The sequence below is a fragment of the Apium graveolens genome, chromosome 7, assembly GCF_009905375.1.
Source record: "Apium graveolens cultivar Ventura chromosome 7, ASM990537v1, whole genome shotgun sequence".
Lineage (NCBI taxonomy): Eukaryota > Viridiplantae > Streptophyta > Magnoliopsida > Apiales > Apiaceae > Apium > Apium graveolens.
This window is the reverse complement of record NC_133653.1, coordinates 236,341,877-236,360,234: the sequence shown is the minus strand read 5'-3', so window position 1 is coordinate 236,360,234 and position 18,358 is coordinate 236,341,877. Positions and strand designations below refer to the sequence as shown.

Below are 18,358 nucleotides of genomic sequence, written 5' to 3'. Positions count from 1 at the left end.
TCTAATTAGGTTTGTGCTCATAGAAAATTCATTTAACTAAACACAACTCTGCTCCAAAGCCTTTGCAATTTTGTTTCTAGACATCTCTAAACTTAAGTGAAGGAGAAGACTTCTTGAGGGCATTAGCGAGAGCTATACACCCTTCATCTGCTAAGTTGAGCTAACTCGGATACACCAAACATACTAATAATCAAGCTTTTTCATATTGGTGTAGGTTATAAGTGCTTCGGCCAAAGCAATTCATCTTTCAGAGTCCACCCTTCCCCTAATGCATTATTTGATAAATTCAGGTACCTTAACTCCAATGCCTTTGTAATTTCGTTTCTAGACATCTCTAAACTTAAGTGAAGGAGCAGAATCCTTGAGAGCATTAGCGAGAGCTATACACCCTTCATCCGCTAGATTGAGCTAACTCAGGTACACCAAACATAGTAATAATTAATCTTTTTCAAATTGGTACATGTTACAAGTGCTTCGGCCAAAGCAACTCCTCTTTCAGAGTCCACTCTTCCCCCAATGCATTATTTGATAAATTCAGATACCTTAGCTCACAACCATTCAGGACTGATGAAAATATATTCATGATTTCAAGAGCTTCAGCCAATAAAATCTGATAAATTAACTTCTTTCCTTGTTGGCTCAGTGGTTTTAACAACTCTTCACACTCCTCTACATTGATTAAGGCTCAGGACCTCCATATATCTCAAAAATAGTATTTGAGTTTTAAGTCATAAATCAGGGGCACATATCATTATCTGAAACCTGGTTAAAATGTTATACTAAAGTTTTAATAATTTGCACCAAGTATATATCAGCATGTCATGTAGTGGACATCAGACTTATAAATAATCTATCAACTTGTGAAAATTATTCAGACTAGAATAACCTTAAAAAGTCTAGTTCATCAAACTAGCTCAACCTACAGATATTTAAAAAAATATATATAGCTAAAAAACATTCAGGTGTTGCATATTAAGTTCTGAACTATAATGAATAACAATAAAATAGTTGTAAAATTATTATTCAGTCGTCATTCACGACTGAGCATCAATTGCTAATAACCTTTTATTGGGAAGTTCGTCTACGACGATGAGAACTATAATTACTTTACAAATTATTAGCAATCGATTCCCTTACTTGAACCATTTTATCATGATTTGTCATATCTAATATGTAACCTTCTTGGACAACATTCGAACTTTCACCTGGAACTTCCAAATAATCTTGACCATATATAAAAAATAAGTTATCTGCTCGATCTTCCATCCTAAAAAAATTATGTAGAGCACAACATGCATGTGGAATCAACATTTGACGTCTTAATGGGTAGTTTGGTATATCCTTTAAAATATGAAATCTTGCTTTTAGCACACCGAATGACCGTTCTATCACATTTCGCACTGATGAGTGCATATAATTGCATAATTCCTCTTTCCCTCTTATTCCTCCCCCACTTTGAAAATCTCTACGATGATATCGTTCACAACGGTAGGGAGATAAAAAACCCTTCAAATTAGGATAACCACTATCCACAACATAGTAATAATCTACACCAAAATAGAGGCAAAAAAAATACTCATTGTTAGCAAATGCAAATAGTATCTTTAAATGTCAATACCCTTATAAACTAATAAAAGCAGCAATGAAAAAACTTACCACCAACGGGTACGGGAAACTTATTTTCAGGTCTAACTACGGCATCATAAAAAACACAAAAGTCGTTAGCCATTCCTTCCCAACCAGCATAGACAAATGTAAACATTATATTATGTGAGCAAATAGCCATGATATTTTGAGTTACTAACACAGCTTTTCTTCCACGAAATGACTTTTATTTTGATGATGGAGCTCATGATGCTACATGTGTCCCATCTATAGCTCCAATACAATTCTAAAAAATAAAATAAAAAGAAAAATGTTAAAATCCATAAAATATAATAAGTGTACTAAATTATCTTGCATTATATATATAATTTAAATACCTTAAAGAACGGATACCATCTTGGATCACCAAGGATTTCAGGTTGAACTTCACCTCGATTCACTGGTTTGACAATAGTAACTCCAAATGCCTTTAGTGCTCTCACCACTCTCATGAACCAACGATGAACAGCCCCCAACGAATGCTAAAATCGATCACTTATCATTCTTTGTCTTGTAACATGACATCAAATTCGCAATCCCATCGCTAAACCTTATCTACATTGACATTTCTAGAGTCATGCAGTAACCCTAACATCTTTAATCTGACACACAAATTTAAGAATACGTGTGGTTTCATCCTAAATGATTCATAGCACTGGATAGGATTACCACACAAAATTTCTCGAATATATTCTTTTCCACTAAGTATAGATGTCCTACAAGGTATCCTATCAATAGAAGATCTTAAATGTTCTGTTAAAATTTTAAACAACATGATGTATGAGTCATCGTCTTCATCAGAGCTGGAGCTACTCAACAAATTTAAAAAAAATCCATACTCAATAGAATTGCTGCATAAGAATTTATATCATAGAATATGATATATTAAATAATATAATTGTAATAAGCATAAACAAAGCTATGCATACAAATAAAATTGCATAACTGCAAGCATTCCCAAAAACCTTATTCATCATAAATGTTTTTGCAAAAGTGTCAAATAGACCAAGTATTCAATTAAACGTATCAAGTTTTCTGCCAAACGCAAATAAGTTTTATAAAAAAATTATTTTAAATCCTGCAGCCATCCCATCTTTCTTTCCTCAGTCATTGCCAAAAAAAATTTCCTCCAATCAAGACTAATAAAGTATTGAAGTGCTTTGTTATAAGATGTAGTGCTAACTTCAGGTAATATGTTGACTGCATACATGCATTCTTCAATAGAGTACTTTTTAGAAGCTAAACTTGCACTTTCATTGGAGTTTGATTTGTACTGTTCTGCTTTTGCTAAATCCTTTTCTTTCCTGGAAGCTAGAGATTGTGACCATGCTTCCATTAGACCATCATATTTATCACTTCCAGAGGGTTTTTTTTCACCCTCCTGTTACCAAGTGCACCTTCCACCTCTATCTCTAAATTACGCTTTCCGGCCTGACCTTTTTTACTACCCTCTTCGGCAACACTGTCACCTCCAAGTCCAAAACCCTCACTTTCACTGACATCACCTCCACCAAGGTACTCTTGCTCAATTATTAACTCCTCTTCAGATGTTTGAGGTGTAGAACTGGAAGCATTGCGAAAAGTACCAGAAGCCGTGGAACTACTAAAGACAAGATTCAGCAGTAAATAATTCTTGCAACCTTTCCTCTTACAAGTCTTGAAAATTTTGTCGCTCTGAAATATATATACAATACTATATTAATATAAATTAGGCTAAAATGTAAACATATATATGTAAACTTAAAACACTATAACATGCCTTAAAAAAAGCATCCCAAACAGCATCATCAGCAAACACCAAACCAGTAGTAGAGGTCCATGTAACTCCGGTATTATTTATAAGCTCACTAAATTTTGTATGCGTAGAATGCATTCGATGATATTTCCCTTTTAACTTCTCAGGACCATATCTGAATCCAAATTAAAAACATAACTTCATTCATCTCATTCAAGTCTATTCCTTTAAATATTGGTGCACCATTAGGATCTCTCTTCACTCGCTCGGCAAGAATTTCTAAAAAATATTTTCACCTTCTTCAGACCATTCTATAGGATCAGCGTGAACTGGATGTGCACCCATCTAGAATAGTTAAATTATATGTTTAAATCAGTAGTCCATTAACCATTATTAGATATAAGCATCAGGTGCTGCTTTGAAAAAAGGAACAACTAGCCAGAAAGTATATAAACATGTATCATAAAAACACAATCACATATGAATAAAATTGATATTTAATACACACAACACAATGAAACAAATTAGTGACGGATACAATTAACAAACATTAATACAAAGATGACCTAATAAAACCAAATAATCATAATCACTTACTTGAAAGTAGTACTTAGAGCTCTCGCAGGCGAATGGGAGGTTTTTGACCTAAGATGATACATGTATAACAGGGATAGCCTTTTTTTAATCTGAGGTCCGATTTATATGCCGTGTTTTTTAAGTTTTCTAAAATTGGAAAACTATTTTTTTATTAACACGGGAAACAGGAGAAAACATTACAAATGAGTTCTCAAAAGTTTTCTAAAATCTAGTTATAATTTAGAAAACCTTGTTTTCCAATTTTTCAGATTTTAAAATTTGGAAACTGCTGATTTGAACTTATTTTTCATTTTATAAATTTTCTTAGAAATTTTTTCTAGAAAACAGTCTAAGTAAACGAACCCCAAGTATCTCATATATATATTGTGAGTATTCCATCTTCATCAGTTAAGTTGTTGAACTTTTCATGAATTGGTTATTTTTCTTAGTTATATATAAAAATAGGCTAGTAAGCGTTCGCCCTTCGTACCTTCGGGTGTTGGCCCCAGATGTTACTTTTTGGGGTAAAATGACCCTCAATGTCACTTTAGAAAAAGATGACCCCAAATGTCACTTTAAAACGGGGTCTCGGGGTCTGTTTTTCTATAAATCAAAACGCGATTTCGCGTTTCGTTTTTCTTTTTTTCCTTTTTTTCCGACATGAAAAACGTATATGCATGCATCATTTTTCATTTTTTTTATTTTTTAGTGCTAAAACAAAAGTTGAGAATATGGTTTTGTTGGAAAACTCCATTTCAAGTTCCGTTATGCATTTTCTTTATTTTTTTATTTTTTTCCAAAAATGATAGATAATGTTATATTTTAGAGCTTAACACGTTATTTTAAGAGATGTTTTGTTCATGTTTTATTGATATCTATATATATTTTAATATTTTTAAAACCGAAATTGAGAATTGGTGAAGCCTTAAATATTAAAAACAGTTAAAAATTATGGTTCAGTTTTAAGAGGCCCTAAACCCTAAATCATAAATCGATGCACATTTTATTAATTTATTTTTTAATATTTCTAAAACTCAAAAGCGGATCGGTGAACCCTAAAATATTAAAAATTATTAAATTACGGCCCACTTTTTAATATTTTAGGGTTTGTGAGTTCAGAATTTAGATTTTAAAAATGTTAAAATAATTATAAATATAAAAAATATGAATAAAATATTTCTTGAAATAAAGTTTTGAGTTTGAAGACATAACATTATCTATAAATAAATAAATTAAAAAACACTAAAAACACAAACAGAAACAACGTTCTTGTTTGAAAACAAAACATGAACTCATGTTTTTACAACAAAAACATGAAATGCAATCATGTTTTAGAGGTTAAAAAAATAAAATAAAAACGGAAAACGCATTAACATTTTTCTTTAATAACAAAAACAGAACCTCATCTTCCATTTTGGAGTGACATTTGAGGCCATATTTTTCAAAAGTGGCATTGATGGCCATACTAAATAGTGACATTTGGGGGCTTTTTTCGTAGCTTGTAATCTATCACAACACCTCTTTTATCATTGGATCCGACTTCAGTCTTGATTTATCAAGACTTATATCTTCTAAATATAATAGAAGATCAAGGGGATAATATTATGAGATTAAAAATTCTCATTGAAAAGGCTAAACTACCCCTATTTTTAATATTTATATAATATTCTGAGATTAAAAAGTCTCGTTGAAGAGACTAAACTACCCCTGTTCTTAATATTTATATAAAAGATGTGTTTTGTGGGAATTAAACTCGAGAAATTTCATTCTTCTATACAACCTCATACCACTAGACCCTACTATCACATGTGCTTTTTATCATACACATAATATGTAAGTGTGCTAAATGAATATTTTATTTAACTTTAAAGATAGTTACCTGAATTCCGCAAAAAAAATAGTTACTTGAATATTTGTAGAATTAATTTTAAAGAATTGAATTCCAGATATAAAGTTAGGCATAGTACATAAATGGATTATTATCTTATTTATTATTATTTTTTAGTTTGAAAATATATCTCATATATTTTTAACATATATTTTATAATAAAAAGTAATTAAAATGTACATATAAAATTTGAAATATTTAACATATTTTTTAACATATTATTATATATAAATAATCTAGATTGGTATTAAATATTTAGATAAGTTCGAATTATAATGAGCCAATTGATAGGGGATAAAATATACCCTAATTACGTCATTAATATTACATTAATTACACCTAGGACTGCAAGGTCCATTTAAAAGTCCGTATGTATGACATTCAGACTAAGAAGGTTAACACATTGATCAGACTTGGTGGAACAAAGAAGGCCCAATAGCCCATAATATTATTAATTTCCTAATTAATTAATGATGGATTAATCAGCTGATAAATAAAGTCCAAATAAGGACACAATTCCTTGGAGATTGGCCTCCAAGAAATCTCATAGGATAAAGAATCAACTTCCTGCATTATAGGACTCCAAAGTCCATTCTAATTCTGAGACTTGTCCACCAAGTCTCCTAACCCTAATCTAAATCAAAGGCATCTCATGCCTATATAAGGGGTCCCACCCCACAAATCAGAACTACGTTTTTTACTTGATCATTGGTGAACAGCAAGATACGTAAGCATCTTGTTAAGGCAGATTGAGTCACGAAATACAAGAACAGTCAAATAGAGCCTCGAAACTCACAAACCTTAGTAGTAAATACAGCAGTTAATACACCCTATTTTTTTATCCATAACATTTGGCGCCATCTGTGGGAAAGCACAAAAATAACCATGGTGAGAACACAGAGTGGGAGCAACGCCCCGGAAGGAACACCAGCTGGGACACCATAAATAATTTCATCAGTAGTGGAGATACCCCGCATTCGACCTATGCCACCACCCAAGGAGGAACCCAGGTAGGGGCAACTGAGCCTCAGCCACAAGGGACGAATCCCCCGGGTTATCAAGAGACGAATTCTCAATTTCAACAGCTACATGCACCTATGAATCCTCGACCCGTTGGGTATGAGTATTTCACTGTTGTGACCACTAACCCCTCTTATGGGATGCCCTTATACCCCAGGGTTGGAGGAAGTGGACATGCAAATCGGATTGAAGTGCAAGGGCAGTCGCCCCCTATATACGTGGTTTGGCTCCTATTCCAGAGGATCAATAAATTATATGGACCTTATACTAAGAGAGACTCTAAATCTTCGGATGATGATGTGGCTCCAAGAAGGAGGTGTGCTGGTAAAGAGCCGATGTGTGATGGTAATCAGCATCCTAGGAGCACCCGAGGGGCGAAGCCCCAAGATGTGCAGGAGAGAATTAGGGCTCACGAGGCTGAGATCCAAAGGCTGAAGCGCGACCTGGAGGCGCACATGACCCTAAGACCCCCACTACCTCCGAGGAGGATAAATCCTCCTCCAATCATAGACCCGAATGGTCCGCTACAAAGAAGGACTGTTGTCCCAAGGGCTGATCCAAGTAATCTTCTGCCCCTAGGAGATCCTAATGATCCCACTCCACTATTCAATGAAGAGATAATGAATGCCCATATCTCAAGAAAGTTTAAGATGCCCACCATCAAAGCTTATGATGGCACTGGAGATCCCGCTAATCATGTCAGGACATTATTTAATGCACTGTTGCTGCAGCCCGTGAACGACACTATTAAGTGTCAGGCCTTTCCTCATACCCTATCTGGAATGGCTCAAAGATGGTATAGCAGTTTGCCTCCAAATTCTATTGGGTCCTTTAGAGAGATAAGTCAAGCTTTTATTAAGCAATTCATCAGTGGGAGAGTATATGAGAAAGTTCAGCATCCCTTATGAGCATTGTGCAGGGGGTAAAAGAGTCTTTGAGAGACTATCTGAACCGTTTTAGCAAGGAAGCTTTGAAGGTCCCTGGCCTTGATGATAACATAGCTATGATAGCACTGTGGTAGGGATCTAGGGATGAGTTTTTCAAAATATTATTAGCCAAGCGCCCCCCAGAAATCATGTTATAGCTCCAAGACAGGGCCAGGAAGTATATCAAAGTGGAGGAAAGCATGAGGAAGACGGTAGTGAATAATGAGCCTGCTGGTGGCAAGAAGCGAAAGACTGATTTGGAATATATTGCTAAGGACAAGTATCCTAGAACTGAGCAAAACACTGATTTAGCCCCGAAGAAGGGAGGACCTGGGCAAAAGTTCACTGAATATGCTAAGTTGAACGCTCCTAGAAATTAGATCTTGATGGAAATCGAGAAAGATAGAGATGTTTGTTGGCCTAAGCCCCTGAAGGCTGATCCTACCAAGTTAGATAAGATCAAATATTGCAAATTTCACAAAGATGCTGGTCATGACACTGATGAGTGTAGGCAATTGAAAGATGAAATTGAGTTCCTTATTCGGAAAGAAAGACTGAGCAAGTATACCGGAGATAGAAGAGATAGGAATAATAATGGAAGAAGAAACTTCGATGATCACAAAAGGGATAAGGATGATCAAGGGAGAAATCCCCAACCCAGGGGACCGGTGATAAACGCGATCTTTGAAGGACCTCAGCCCCGAGGACGAATAATAAATACGATCTTTGGAGGACCAACTGCTGCAGGTTCATCCAGAAACTCGAGGAAAGCCTATACTAGAGAAGTTATGCATATTTTCGGGGAAGCCCCGAAGAGGGCTAGGACAGGAGTAACAATGACATTCGATGATTTTGATTTAGAGGGTGTCAAATTTCCTTATGACGATCCTCTGGTCATAACACCGATAATAGGGAACAGCCCAGTAAAAAGAGTCCTTGTAGACAACGGTGCATCGGTGGACATCTTGCTTCATGATACCTTAATAAGAGTGAGTTACAATAATTCTCAATTAACCCCAACTGACATGCCAATATATGGTTTCGCTGGAGTTGAGTGCCCCGTGGAAGGGATAATTAAGTTGTCGATGACCATAGGTCAGGAACCAAGACAAGCAACACAGATGTTAGACTTCATAGTGGTGAAGGCTGGATCAACTTACAATGCAATCATGAGAAGGATGGGTATACATGCTTTCAAGAAAGTCCCCTCTTCTTACCATTCAGTGATGAAGTTTCCCACCCGGAATGGGATTGGAGAAGAGAGAGGAAATCAAAAGATAGCCAGGAGTTATTATGTGGCTTCTCTTAGGGCTAATGGAGTTGGGGGGCAGGTTTTGCCTATTGAAGATCTGGATATCCGTGAGAATGATGAGAAAAGAGGGAAGCCAGCAGAAGACGTGGTTTCGATTCTTTTGGATCCCGAGGATCCTGAGAAAGTAACTTTCATTGGAGCATCACTAGAGGATCCCCTTAAAGGGAAGTTGGTAAAATTTTTACAAGAGAATAATGATATATTTGTATGGTCAGCAGATGATATTCCTGGAATAGACCCGAAACTGATCACTCACAAGTTGAACGTAGATCCAAATCGAAAGATCGTGAAGCAAAAGAAAAGAAATTTTGCTCCAGAGAGGCAAGAAGCAATCAAGCAAGAAGTAGAAAATCTTTTGGAGGCTGGTTTCATTGAAGAGATACAATTTTTGGAATGCTTAACAAACCCTATAATGGTAAAGAAGGCTAATGGAAAATGGAGAATGTGCGTGGATTTCACTGATCTCAATGATGCATGCCCGAAGGATTATTTCCCATTGCCAAGGATTAATACATTGATAGATGCAACCACTGGGCATGAGATGCTGAGTTTTATTGATGGATTCAGTGGATATAATCTAATCAAGATACATAAAGATGACATCCCAAAGGTATCATTCATCACTGACTTTGGTGTTTTTTGTTATCTTGTTATGGGTTTGGTCTCAAGAATGCGAGAGCTACCTATAAAAGGTTGGTGAATAAAAATTTTAAAGATCTTATTGGGAAAAAAATGGAGTATATGTAGATGACATGTTAGTCAAGAGTTTTGTGAAGACTAACCACATAACCCATTTGAGGGAAGCTTTTAAGGTCCTGAGATATCACAAAATGTTGTTGAATCCTGAAAACTGCGCTTTCGGAGTAGGATCTGGAAAAATTTTGGGATTGATGGTCTCCAAGAGGGGAATCGAGGAAAATCCTGATAGATAAAGGAAATTTTGGACATGGAGTCTCCAAAGACTGTCAAAGATGTTCAAAAGCTCACCGGAAGGGTTGCTGCATTGGGGCGATTCATCTCCAAATCTGGAGATAAGTGCTTGCCATTCTTCAAATCCTTGAAGAAAGTTAAAGATTTTATATGGACTGAGGAAAGTCAGGAAGTGTTTGAGGGATTAAAGAAGTATATGGTTCAGGCCCCGTTGTTGGCCAAACCAGTTCTGAATAAAGTTTTGTACTTATATTTGGCCGTTTCAGAAAATGCCTTGAGCGCTGTGTTGGTGAAAGAGGAACTTAAAGTCCAGAAACCCATATATTATATCAGTAAGATTCTGCACGGAGCTGAGTTGAATTATTCAACTATTGAAAAATTTGCTTTAGCCCTGGTGATGGCTTCAAGGAAGTTGCGTCCTTACTTCTAAGCTCATAAAATTAAAGTGCTAACAAATCAGCCCTTGAAAAACATCATCCATAGTCCCAAAGCTAGTGGAAGACTGATTAAATGGGCAATAGAATTAGAAGAATTTGACATCAAATACAAGCCACGAACGGCAATAAAAGCCCAAGCATTGGCTGACTTCGTGGTTGAGTGTACCATACCCAACCAAGAAGTCGGGGGGCAGGAAGGTACTATACCTCAAGACACGGAAGGTAACAAAGAATAGGGCATTAAAGAAAAGGAATATTGGGTTCTCTATTTTGATGGAGCATCAAAAACAAACTCGAGTGTAGCAGGGCTAGTCTTACAAAGCCTGGATGGATTCTTGATTGAATATGCTATGAAGTTGGATTTTTCGACTACGAATAATGAAGCTGAATATGAAGCCTTGATAGTTGGGCTTGGCCTAGCAGGAACATTGAGGGTCAAGAACTTGAAAGTATATGGAGATTCGAAGCTTGTCATGTCCCAGGTCAAGGGAGAGTTTGAAGCACGGGATGAAACTATGGCAAGATATGTGCACTTAGTGAGGGCCGTGATGACTCAGTTCGATGAATGCCATGTTTAGCACATTCCAAGAGAGAAAAATGCCAAGGCAGATGCATTGTCTAAGTTCGCTCCGTCAGAGATTAGAAAAAAGTTCAGAAAGTGTGTACTTTCGCATTTTGAAAATGCGAAGCATTGATTTTAAGCTTGTAGCCCCTATAGGGATGGGAACATCATGGATTGATCCTATTAAGGCCCATATTTAAACTGGATGGCTCCCGAATGATGTGACTGAAGTGCAAAAGTTAGTCGTGCGAGCACTGAGATATTCTCTGATTGATGGAATTTTGTATAAAAGGTCCTTTGTGGTTCCTTATTTAAGATGTCTCAGGTCGGATGAGGATCGACTTACCTTAGAGGAAGTGCATGAAGGTATATGTGGCCAACACTTGGGGGCAGGGCCCTAGCCCACAAGATTACTCACTTAGGCTTTTATTGGCCAGAAATAATGGTTGATGCCAAAGAATATGTTAAGAGATGTGATCGATGCCGGAAATATGCTCCTGTAGTAAGGAAACCTCCTTAAATGCTGACTTCTATAAACTCCCCAATCCCTTTTGCTATGTGGGGAATGGATATTCTCGGACCTTTCCCGATGGCTACTACACAAAGGAAATTCTTGATTGTGGATATTGATTACTTTACCAAATGGATTGAAGCCAAGCCCTTGGCAAAGATTACAACTAAACAAGTCTCTCAGTTCTTGTGGGAAAATATTATGTGTAGGTATGGAATTCCTCGAATCTTGGTAATCGATACCGGAACACAATTCAATAATGAGGAGTTCAGAAAGTACTGTGAGGAAAATGAAATTAACTTGAGATTCACCTATGTTGTCACCTTCAAGCTAATAGGCAAGTAGAGGTTGCGAATCGTATCATTTTAGATGGGTTAAAGAAGAGGATTGAAAAATCCAGAAATAATTGGGTGGATGAAGTACTGCCAATACTTTGAGCTTACATAACTACATGTAGAGTTACTATAGGAGCAATACCATTCAAGCAACCGTATGGGGCAGAAGTAGTTGTTCCTATGGAAATATCATACTCATCTCCTAGAATCCAAGCATACAATGCTGAGGAAAATGAAGAAGGGCAAAGGTTAGCCATGGATCTAATAGACGAAGTACAAGATGCGACGCACACAAAGATTATGGAATATCAGAAAAAAGCCTCTTTTTATTAGTACCTAGGGTGAAAGAGAGATTTTTTAAGCAAGGGGATTTGGTCCTAAGAAAGGTGGAAGCTTCTGGAGTAGGGCAGAAAGAAAAGCTCACCCAGAATTGGGAAGGGCCATATAAGGTTAAGAGCGTTCAAGGGAGAGGAACTTAAAAGTTGGAAACCATGGATGGAGAAGAAGTACCACAGACTTGGCATGCTAAAAACCTGAAAGTTTACTATCTATAGCTCATACTTACTATAGTGGTAAAAAGGTTGAAAAGCACCATGAAGCTTTGCTTGCTTAGGATTTCATGTGTTAGTTTTATAAGACTATTATTTCAAATTCTAGCTCTATGAAGAATTATGTAAGGGATGAACCCCAAGAGTTTACAATTTATAAAGTTTCCATAAACTTATTTTAGAACTGTTTGGTTCATCTTATCCTAGAACTGTTTGGTTCATCTTATTCTAGAACTGTTTGGGTCATGCTATGGTTGAGTTTGCTTATCTATTTTAGTACAAGTATGAAGAAATATATGGGAAAGCTACGAAAAGGCTAGCAAACTAACTCCCATAAAATAGTGCAAGTACTTAAAAAAAATAGTAAAAAAGCAAACAAATAACTTAAGATAACATAAATAGTCCCTGAAGGAAATAAGTTTGCAATTCAATAAAGACAACAAACATAAAGTCTGAAAAGACTAAAAGTACTACTCCTCCATGTTGGAGCCATCCTTCCCCTGCTCTTTCATAGTATCTCCCTTCTCAGCATTAGCAGAAGGATCGGCATCCTTTGCAGGAGAGGCTGGAGGAGAGGTAGTATCGAGGTCTAGGATGCGGTCATCATTTCGGGGAGAATTAAAGAGAGCATCCAGGCTATCCTCAGTCTCTGGTTGTTCAGGACTTATAAAGTCCTTGGGATCTATCAAGCCAGGATTCTTCTCAGACACTGCCTTCACCGCTGCATCCCACCCTTAGGTAAACTGAAGAGGATAAAGACCCTCATCATGAAAATCCATAAGATTCTTAAATTTCTGAGAATCCATATAGTCATCAATGATGGTTTTTTTATCACTCCAGAGCTTAACCAGCTCCTCCCTCTTGGTCTTCAGCTTCTTCTCCAACACATCGGCCCTCTCCTTCCATTTCTTCATCTCCTTCTCAAACTCATCTGAGTTCCCCTTCCAAGACCTAGCTTGATGAAGGGCAGCCTGGAAGTAGGTGTTACTCTGCATAAGGGAAGCAGGATTTAGCATGGGTTCAAAATAAAAGGTAGGTAACAGTTAAAAGAAAAGAAAAAAATATTACCGAAGCTTGAGCTTGAGAACCCAGAAGCTCAATAGTCTCAATGTCACTCCCCATGACAACGTCAGTAAAGTCGTGGGGAGTTATGGAGTGGTAAGACCAATCCTTAGCATGTTTGATGGATCCTACCACCGTATCACTTCTGCTGAAGCCACAGTTGGGCCTAAAAGAGTGCGCCTTGAGTGGAGGATCCACATCATCCCCCAATGCGACCTCGGGAACATGAGGCCTAAGGAAGATAGGAGCATCAGGCTTGCTCCTGGGGTTCTTATTGAGCTTGGCCTCTTCTGGCGGCCAGATTCCCCCTCCTTAGGCTTGTTCATATTGTTAATGGCCTCGCAAGCTGAAATAAAAGAAGAAAGGAGTTAACATTTATAAATGTTGACAGGTTATAAAAGAAGAACAAGGAATAAACAGGTTAGGATTACCCCTATCACTGGCCTGAGAAAGGCCCACTTTCTTCAAAGAGAACTCCTCTAAGAGAGTCCATGTATCTGTTTTGCCATCATCCGAAATGAGGGCTTGATAAATAACCTCCTCCTCGTCGGTAAGCCTAATACTTACTGGGTTACCATCTAGTACTTTGCAAAAGGGCCTGCGAAAAAGGGTAGACCAATTGCCTCCAGCCCATGTTAACCTAACAAACTCATCTCTCCTGTAACAACCCAAATCCGGGGTCAAGATTTGGTGTCACTAAACAATCTTTACATAAAATAAAAGAATATTCAATTAACCCCTTGAATCCGTATCGTTTACAGGTTATGGTGTAAAACAAGAATCTAACATTCTACAACTCACAATAACTAGAATACAAGTGTCAATACCTTTATACTCATGCTCTTGTCTTATTCTTCTAACATCTTCGACCTCTCGCAGCGGAGATTTCCCTATCTTTTGTTGTCTATCAAAAGCTATTCACTTTTATCATTATCTGCTTCTAGAAGAAATAAGAATTTCAAAGCAAGAGTGAGCCAAAAATGCCCAACAAGTATAAAATTTTGAGTTTCAAATATTAATAACAAAGGAAAATTCCCGGACAAAATCTCTAAACAATTTTAAACAGTTTTATTTATTCGAGGGAGTTGAGCGACTAAACCTTGGTTGTTACCAGCCCTTAGGTATAAATCCAAAAGTGACAAGCGATTCCGAGATCCATTTCCCGAATCAGGGTTTTGTCCGGTTTTTGGAATCATAAAACTTTCGAGAGAGAATTCTGTTAATGGCGATCAACAACAAATTTGACTAGACACTAGTTTGCATCTATATCCAGCTGATCAGTCAGGATACAATGCAGATCTATACCTACCTGTATAGATCCAGTTGGGTCCCCAGGAACTACAGGCCCATCTCAAGGCACTGGTCATGTCCTGGTCCTTAGGATTAAGTAAAACTTAATCCCACACATCATTATTATCCAGCCCGTGGAGTATTTTGATGTCAAATCATTTTGAATTCAAAACATCTCAATTCAGGGTTCGCAAATAACCCGAAAGAATGGGTATTTGCTCAAGAGAGCAATCGATAATATAGGAACAAGAATAAAAGGATCATCCATAATCAGAGTAATTACAGCGAAATATAAAACATTTAACTATTCTAAACTTAGAATAGGAATGAAGAAATAATTGCAGTATTTTGAAAGAAAGTTCAGGAATACTTGCCTCAATAAGCTTTAATCGCTATTACTAGTTGACTTTGATTCGACTTGATCGTTCGACTTTATCGTCAAACTACTATTCCCAATCTGGATACGATCCCAACATTCAGGCCCTTCAATTGGAACTTCGTTGATCTCGACATCTAATCACTAGATCGTTCCTAGTCCGATGTCGGTACTCGGGTTTTCCGTCTAAGACCTACAGGGTTGAAATACCCTAATTCAGATAATCGCTTCACTTAACATAATACCACTATCGCGTCTACCCATATGATTTCATAACCCAACTCGTATTTATCTGTATTATTAAAATACACATAGCAAGTATGGTTCACATCTTCGAAACTCGGTTCGGTATTTATTTTCGGAAAGTACGTATATTCGTTGTTGGAAAATAATAGGGTAATGAATTATAAAATATTTTTTTATCACAACACACAACTAGGTTCATATGATATAATTATTTACTTTCGTTCGACGTCTCCGATAATTATGGGTTACGTTCCCATATTTTTGAAATTAATTTCCCGAAAATCGGACAGCGTCTCCTTTGTTTATCGGCCTACCCGTCGAAACAATTCGACGTCAAATCCACAACAACAACCAACCATAATTCGCAATCTCAATCACCGATACAATTCAGTTATTAATTATTTTTATTCTTATTTTATTTTTCTTTTCGTTTCGAAATTAATTTCACAAACTAATTTTATTTAATTAATAAACGTAGGACTCAGATAAAATCATCATCGCCCACCGTCGGCTCGCCAAGGCTCATCGCCGACGGCGGTAAAATTCGCGGGTACCCGATTAATTCGGGTTTCCGACACGAATTTCACCGATTAATTTTTATAATTCTCGTACAAAATTTATTTATTTCACAAAAATCAATCAAATAATCTGCAAAAATTAAAATTTCAGTCAATAAATAAAATAAGCAGTTAAACAACCACAGCACATGCGCCACGCGCCACAACCGAAACGAAAAAGGGACAGGCCGGAACAACACAACACCACGGTATACACACAGACAGAAATAGACACCAATACACACACATATATATATACAGTGGTATACACATGTATATATAGGCACGCATCACAATCACACAGTCGGCGATTCTCACCGAAAAATAAAGAAGCGGCGGTAATCACCAGAGAAATAGGCGGCAACTGGACAACAGGGGAAGAAAAGAAACCCGAGCAAAAGGGATGGGAAGAAAGCAGAGGAAGAAGAATATAACACCCCCAAATCTGGGATCAGGGATCCGAGTTGTCACGAGATCCATTTCCCTTAATAACACTTAATTTTAATAACAACCAACTACTGCGTACTGTGACCCCACAATACACACACACACACCACAAGTTATAGTCTCAGAGATGAGTACCAAAAATAACACAAGTCATTTTATTCCACAATTATAAGCCATTACACCTCAAAAGGTTTCTGAATAAATTTACATATTCCTTGCCATTATTACAATTCATAATTATACATAAGTCTGGCACAACAAAATTTGAAAGCCTAGCCTATTGGTAGCTCCTACCTCAGCTACAAAGGCATCAACGCCTACAGGAAACTGCGGAACGTTTCCTAACTGCTCACGAATTAGGAGCTTGGTCCTGTTCATCTTGTCTATCTGTTGTTGTGTGATGAAAGAAGAAAGCAAGGGTGAGCAACAAGCCCACCGAAATAATATGTATAATAATTTACAATATATGAGCATTCTCATAGTACTCATGAAAGTCTTGGTCAAGAAGAAATGAACCAAGTTGATATCTTAACGTGACCAAGTCGCAAAATATTCAGTATATATATACCTATATACTTTTCACAATCCTTGAAATCTTCTGACATGTATAATATACACAGAGTTCTAGTTTATAATTGTATAAAAATATCATTGCAAGGTGATCTCATATATCTAACCTTGTCTCAACATTTTTCTGAAAACCTTTGTTATTCATAAGATAATCATTAACTAGATATAAGTTGAAAAGATGAAGTTACAAGATACTCCAATATACTTATATCTTTTCCGAATACTGCTTGAACTACCACCGTTCAAGTTATAATTAGTTTCAAAAGTTCATCACACTGATGAGACTACAAGATAAGACTTGAATAGATTCAATTTTTGAAATATCAATTGAAAAAAATGAAGTTACGAGATACTTCATTAAGTCCCGATATATATATATATACACCTATATATATATATATTTCATACACTCCTTGAAAACCTCCGTTATGAAAATTATAAACAGAGTTGCAATATCCAATGAATTTGGAAAGGAGAAAACATTGGAATAAACCTGATATCTTGCTGATCAGGCAAAGATACCAATAAGTAATCTTTTCTACTAGTAGATGGACGAATTCCCCACTGGTCATCACCCTGGCCGCAATAGGACCTTATGCTGGACTGCCACTCAACCACTTACGCATTTGATGGACTCTCACTGAGCCACTTAAACTTTCTTCGACGCCCACTGAGCCCATGTTGCTTATGACGACTCAAATAGATGGACTTACTTCCTGAACGTTGGGTAAGTAATCAATTCATTTATCAAAACAGCAACCTCGTTGCGAATATAAAATACACCACAGAGCCGGATCCTTTAGATTTTTGAGCGAGTATTCAAGTCCCCTTCAAAAAGGAAGATCTTAAATTTGAAAACGAGTTTTGGGATCCGCTCTAAGCTTTAAAAATCATTTTGAAGACTCGAAAACATTTTTAAGAATGTTTGGAGTAATGCTGATTTAATGAAATAAATCAGTCCCGATATATTAGAAAATATCTAAATATTATTATTTAAATAATATTCCCATAAGGATAATCTTTATAAAAATAATTGAAGTAGAAGTTTTAAAACTCATACTTGAAATGAATAATAAATAACCAAAGATATACTTATACGAAAGTACGATCTTTATTTGAATAATCGAAAATAAGTTTAATTATCGAAATATTATTCTTTAATAAAATAAAGAATATTATTTAATAAAATAAGCAGAGTCATAATTCCTCGAATGAATATTCAAAATAATATTCATTAAATAAAATAAAGGGAGTCATAAGTCCTCGAATGAATATTCAAACTAATATTCATTAATTAAAATAAAGTTATCGAATAAACCTTACTCGATTAACAGTTTTGAAAACTATATCTATATATATAAATATATATATATATAATATACTCGG

The 18,358-nt window shown here is 36.3% G+C and overlaps 1 protein-coding gene across 1 annotated transcript; it reads right to left on the bottom strand.

Annotated features, from left to right (window-relative positions):
* Positions 1–1,107: 1,107 nt before the first annotated feature.
* On the bottom strand, positions 1,108–1,729 carry LOC141674567 (uncharacterized). The gene is made up of 2 exons (XM_074481278.1): positions 1,657–1,729; positions 1,108–1,547 (listed from the first exon to the last, which is right to left on the bottom strand). Exons 1-2 carry the CDS (start codon positions 1,727–1,729, stop codon positions 1,108–1,110), a joined length of 513 nt encoding a protein of 170 aa, XP_074337379.1.
* Positions 1,730–18,358: the final 16,629 nt, after the last annotated feature.

Bases quoted from the DNA above. Each gene is read 5' to 3' on its own strand.
- LOC141674567 (XM_074481278.1), bottom strand. From the start codon at position 1,729: ATGGCTAACGACTTTTGTGTTTTTTATGATGCCGTAGTTAGACCTGAA. The intron at 1,548-1,656 runs GTAAGTTTTTTC...ATTTTGGTGTAG, and splicing joins GTTTCCCGTACCCGTTGGTG to ATTATTACTATGTTGTGGAT.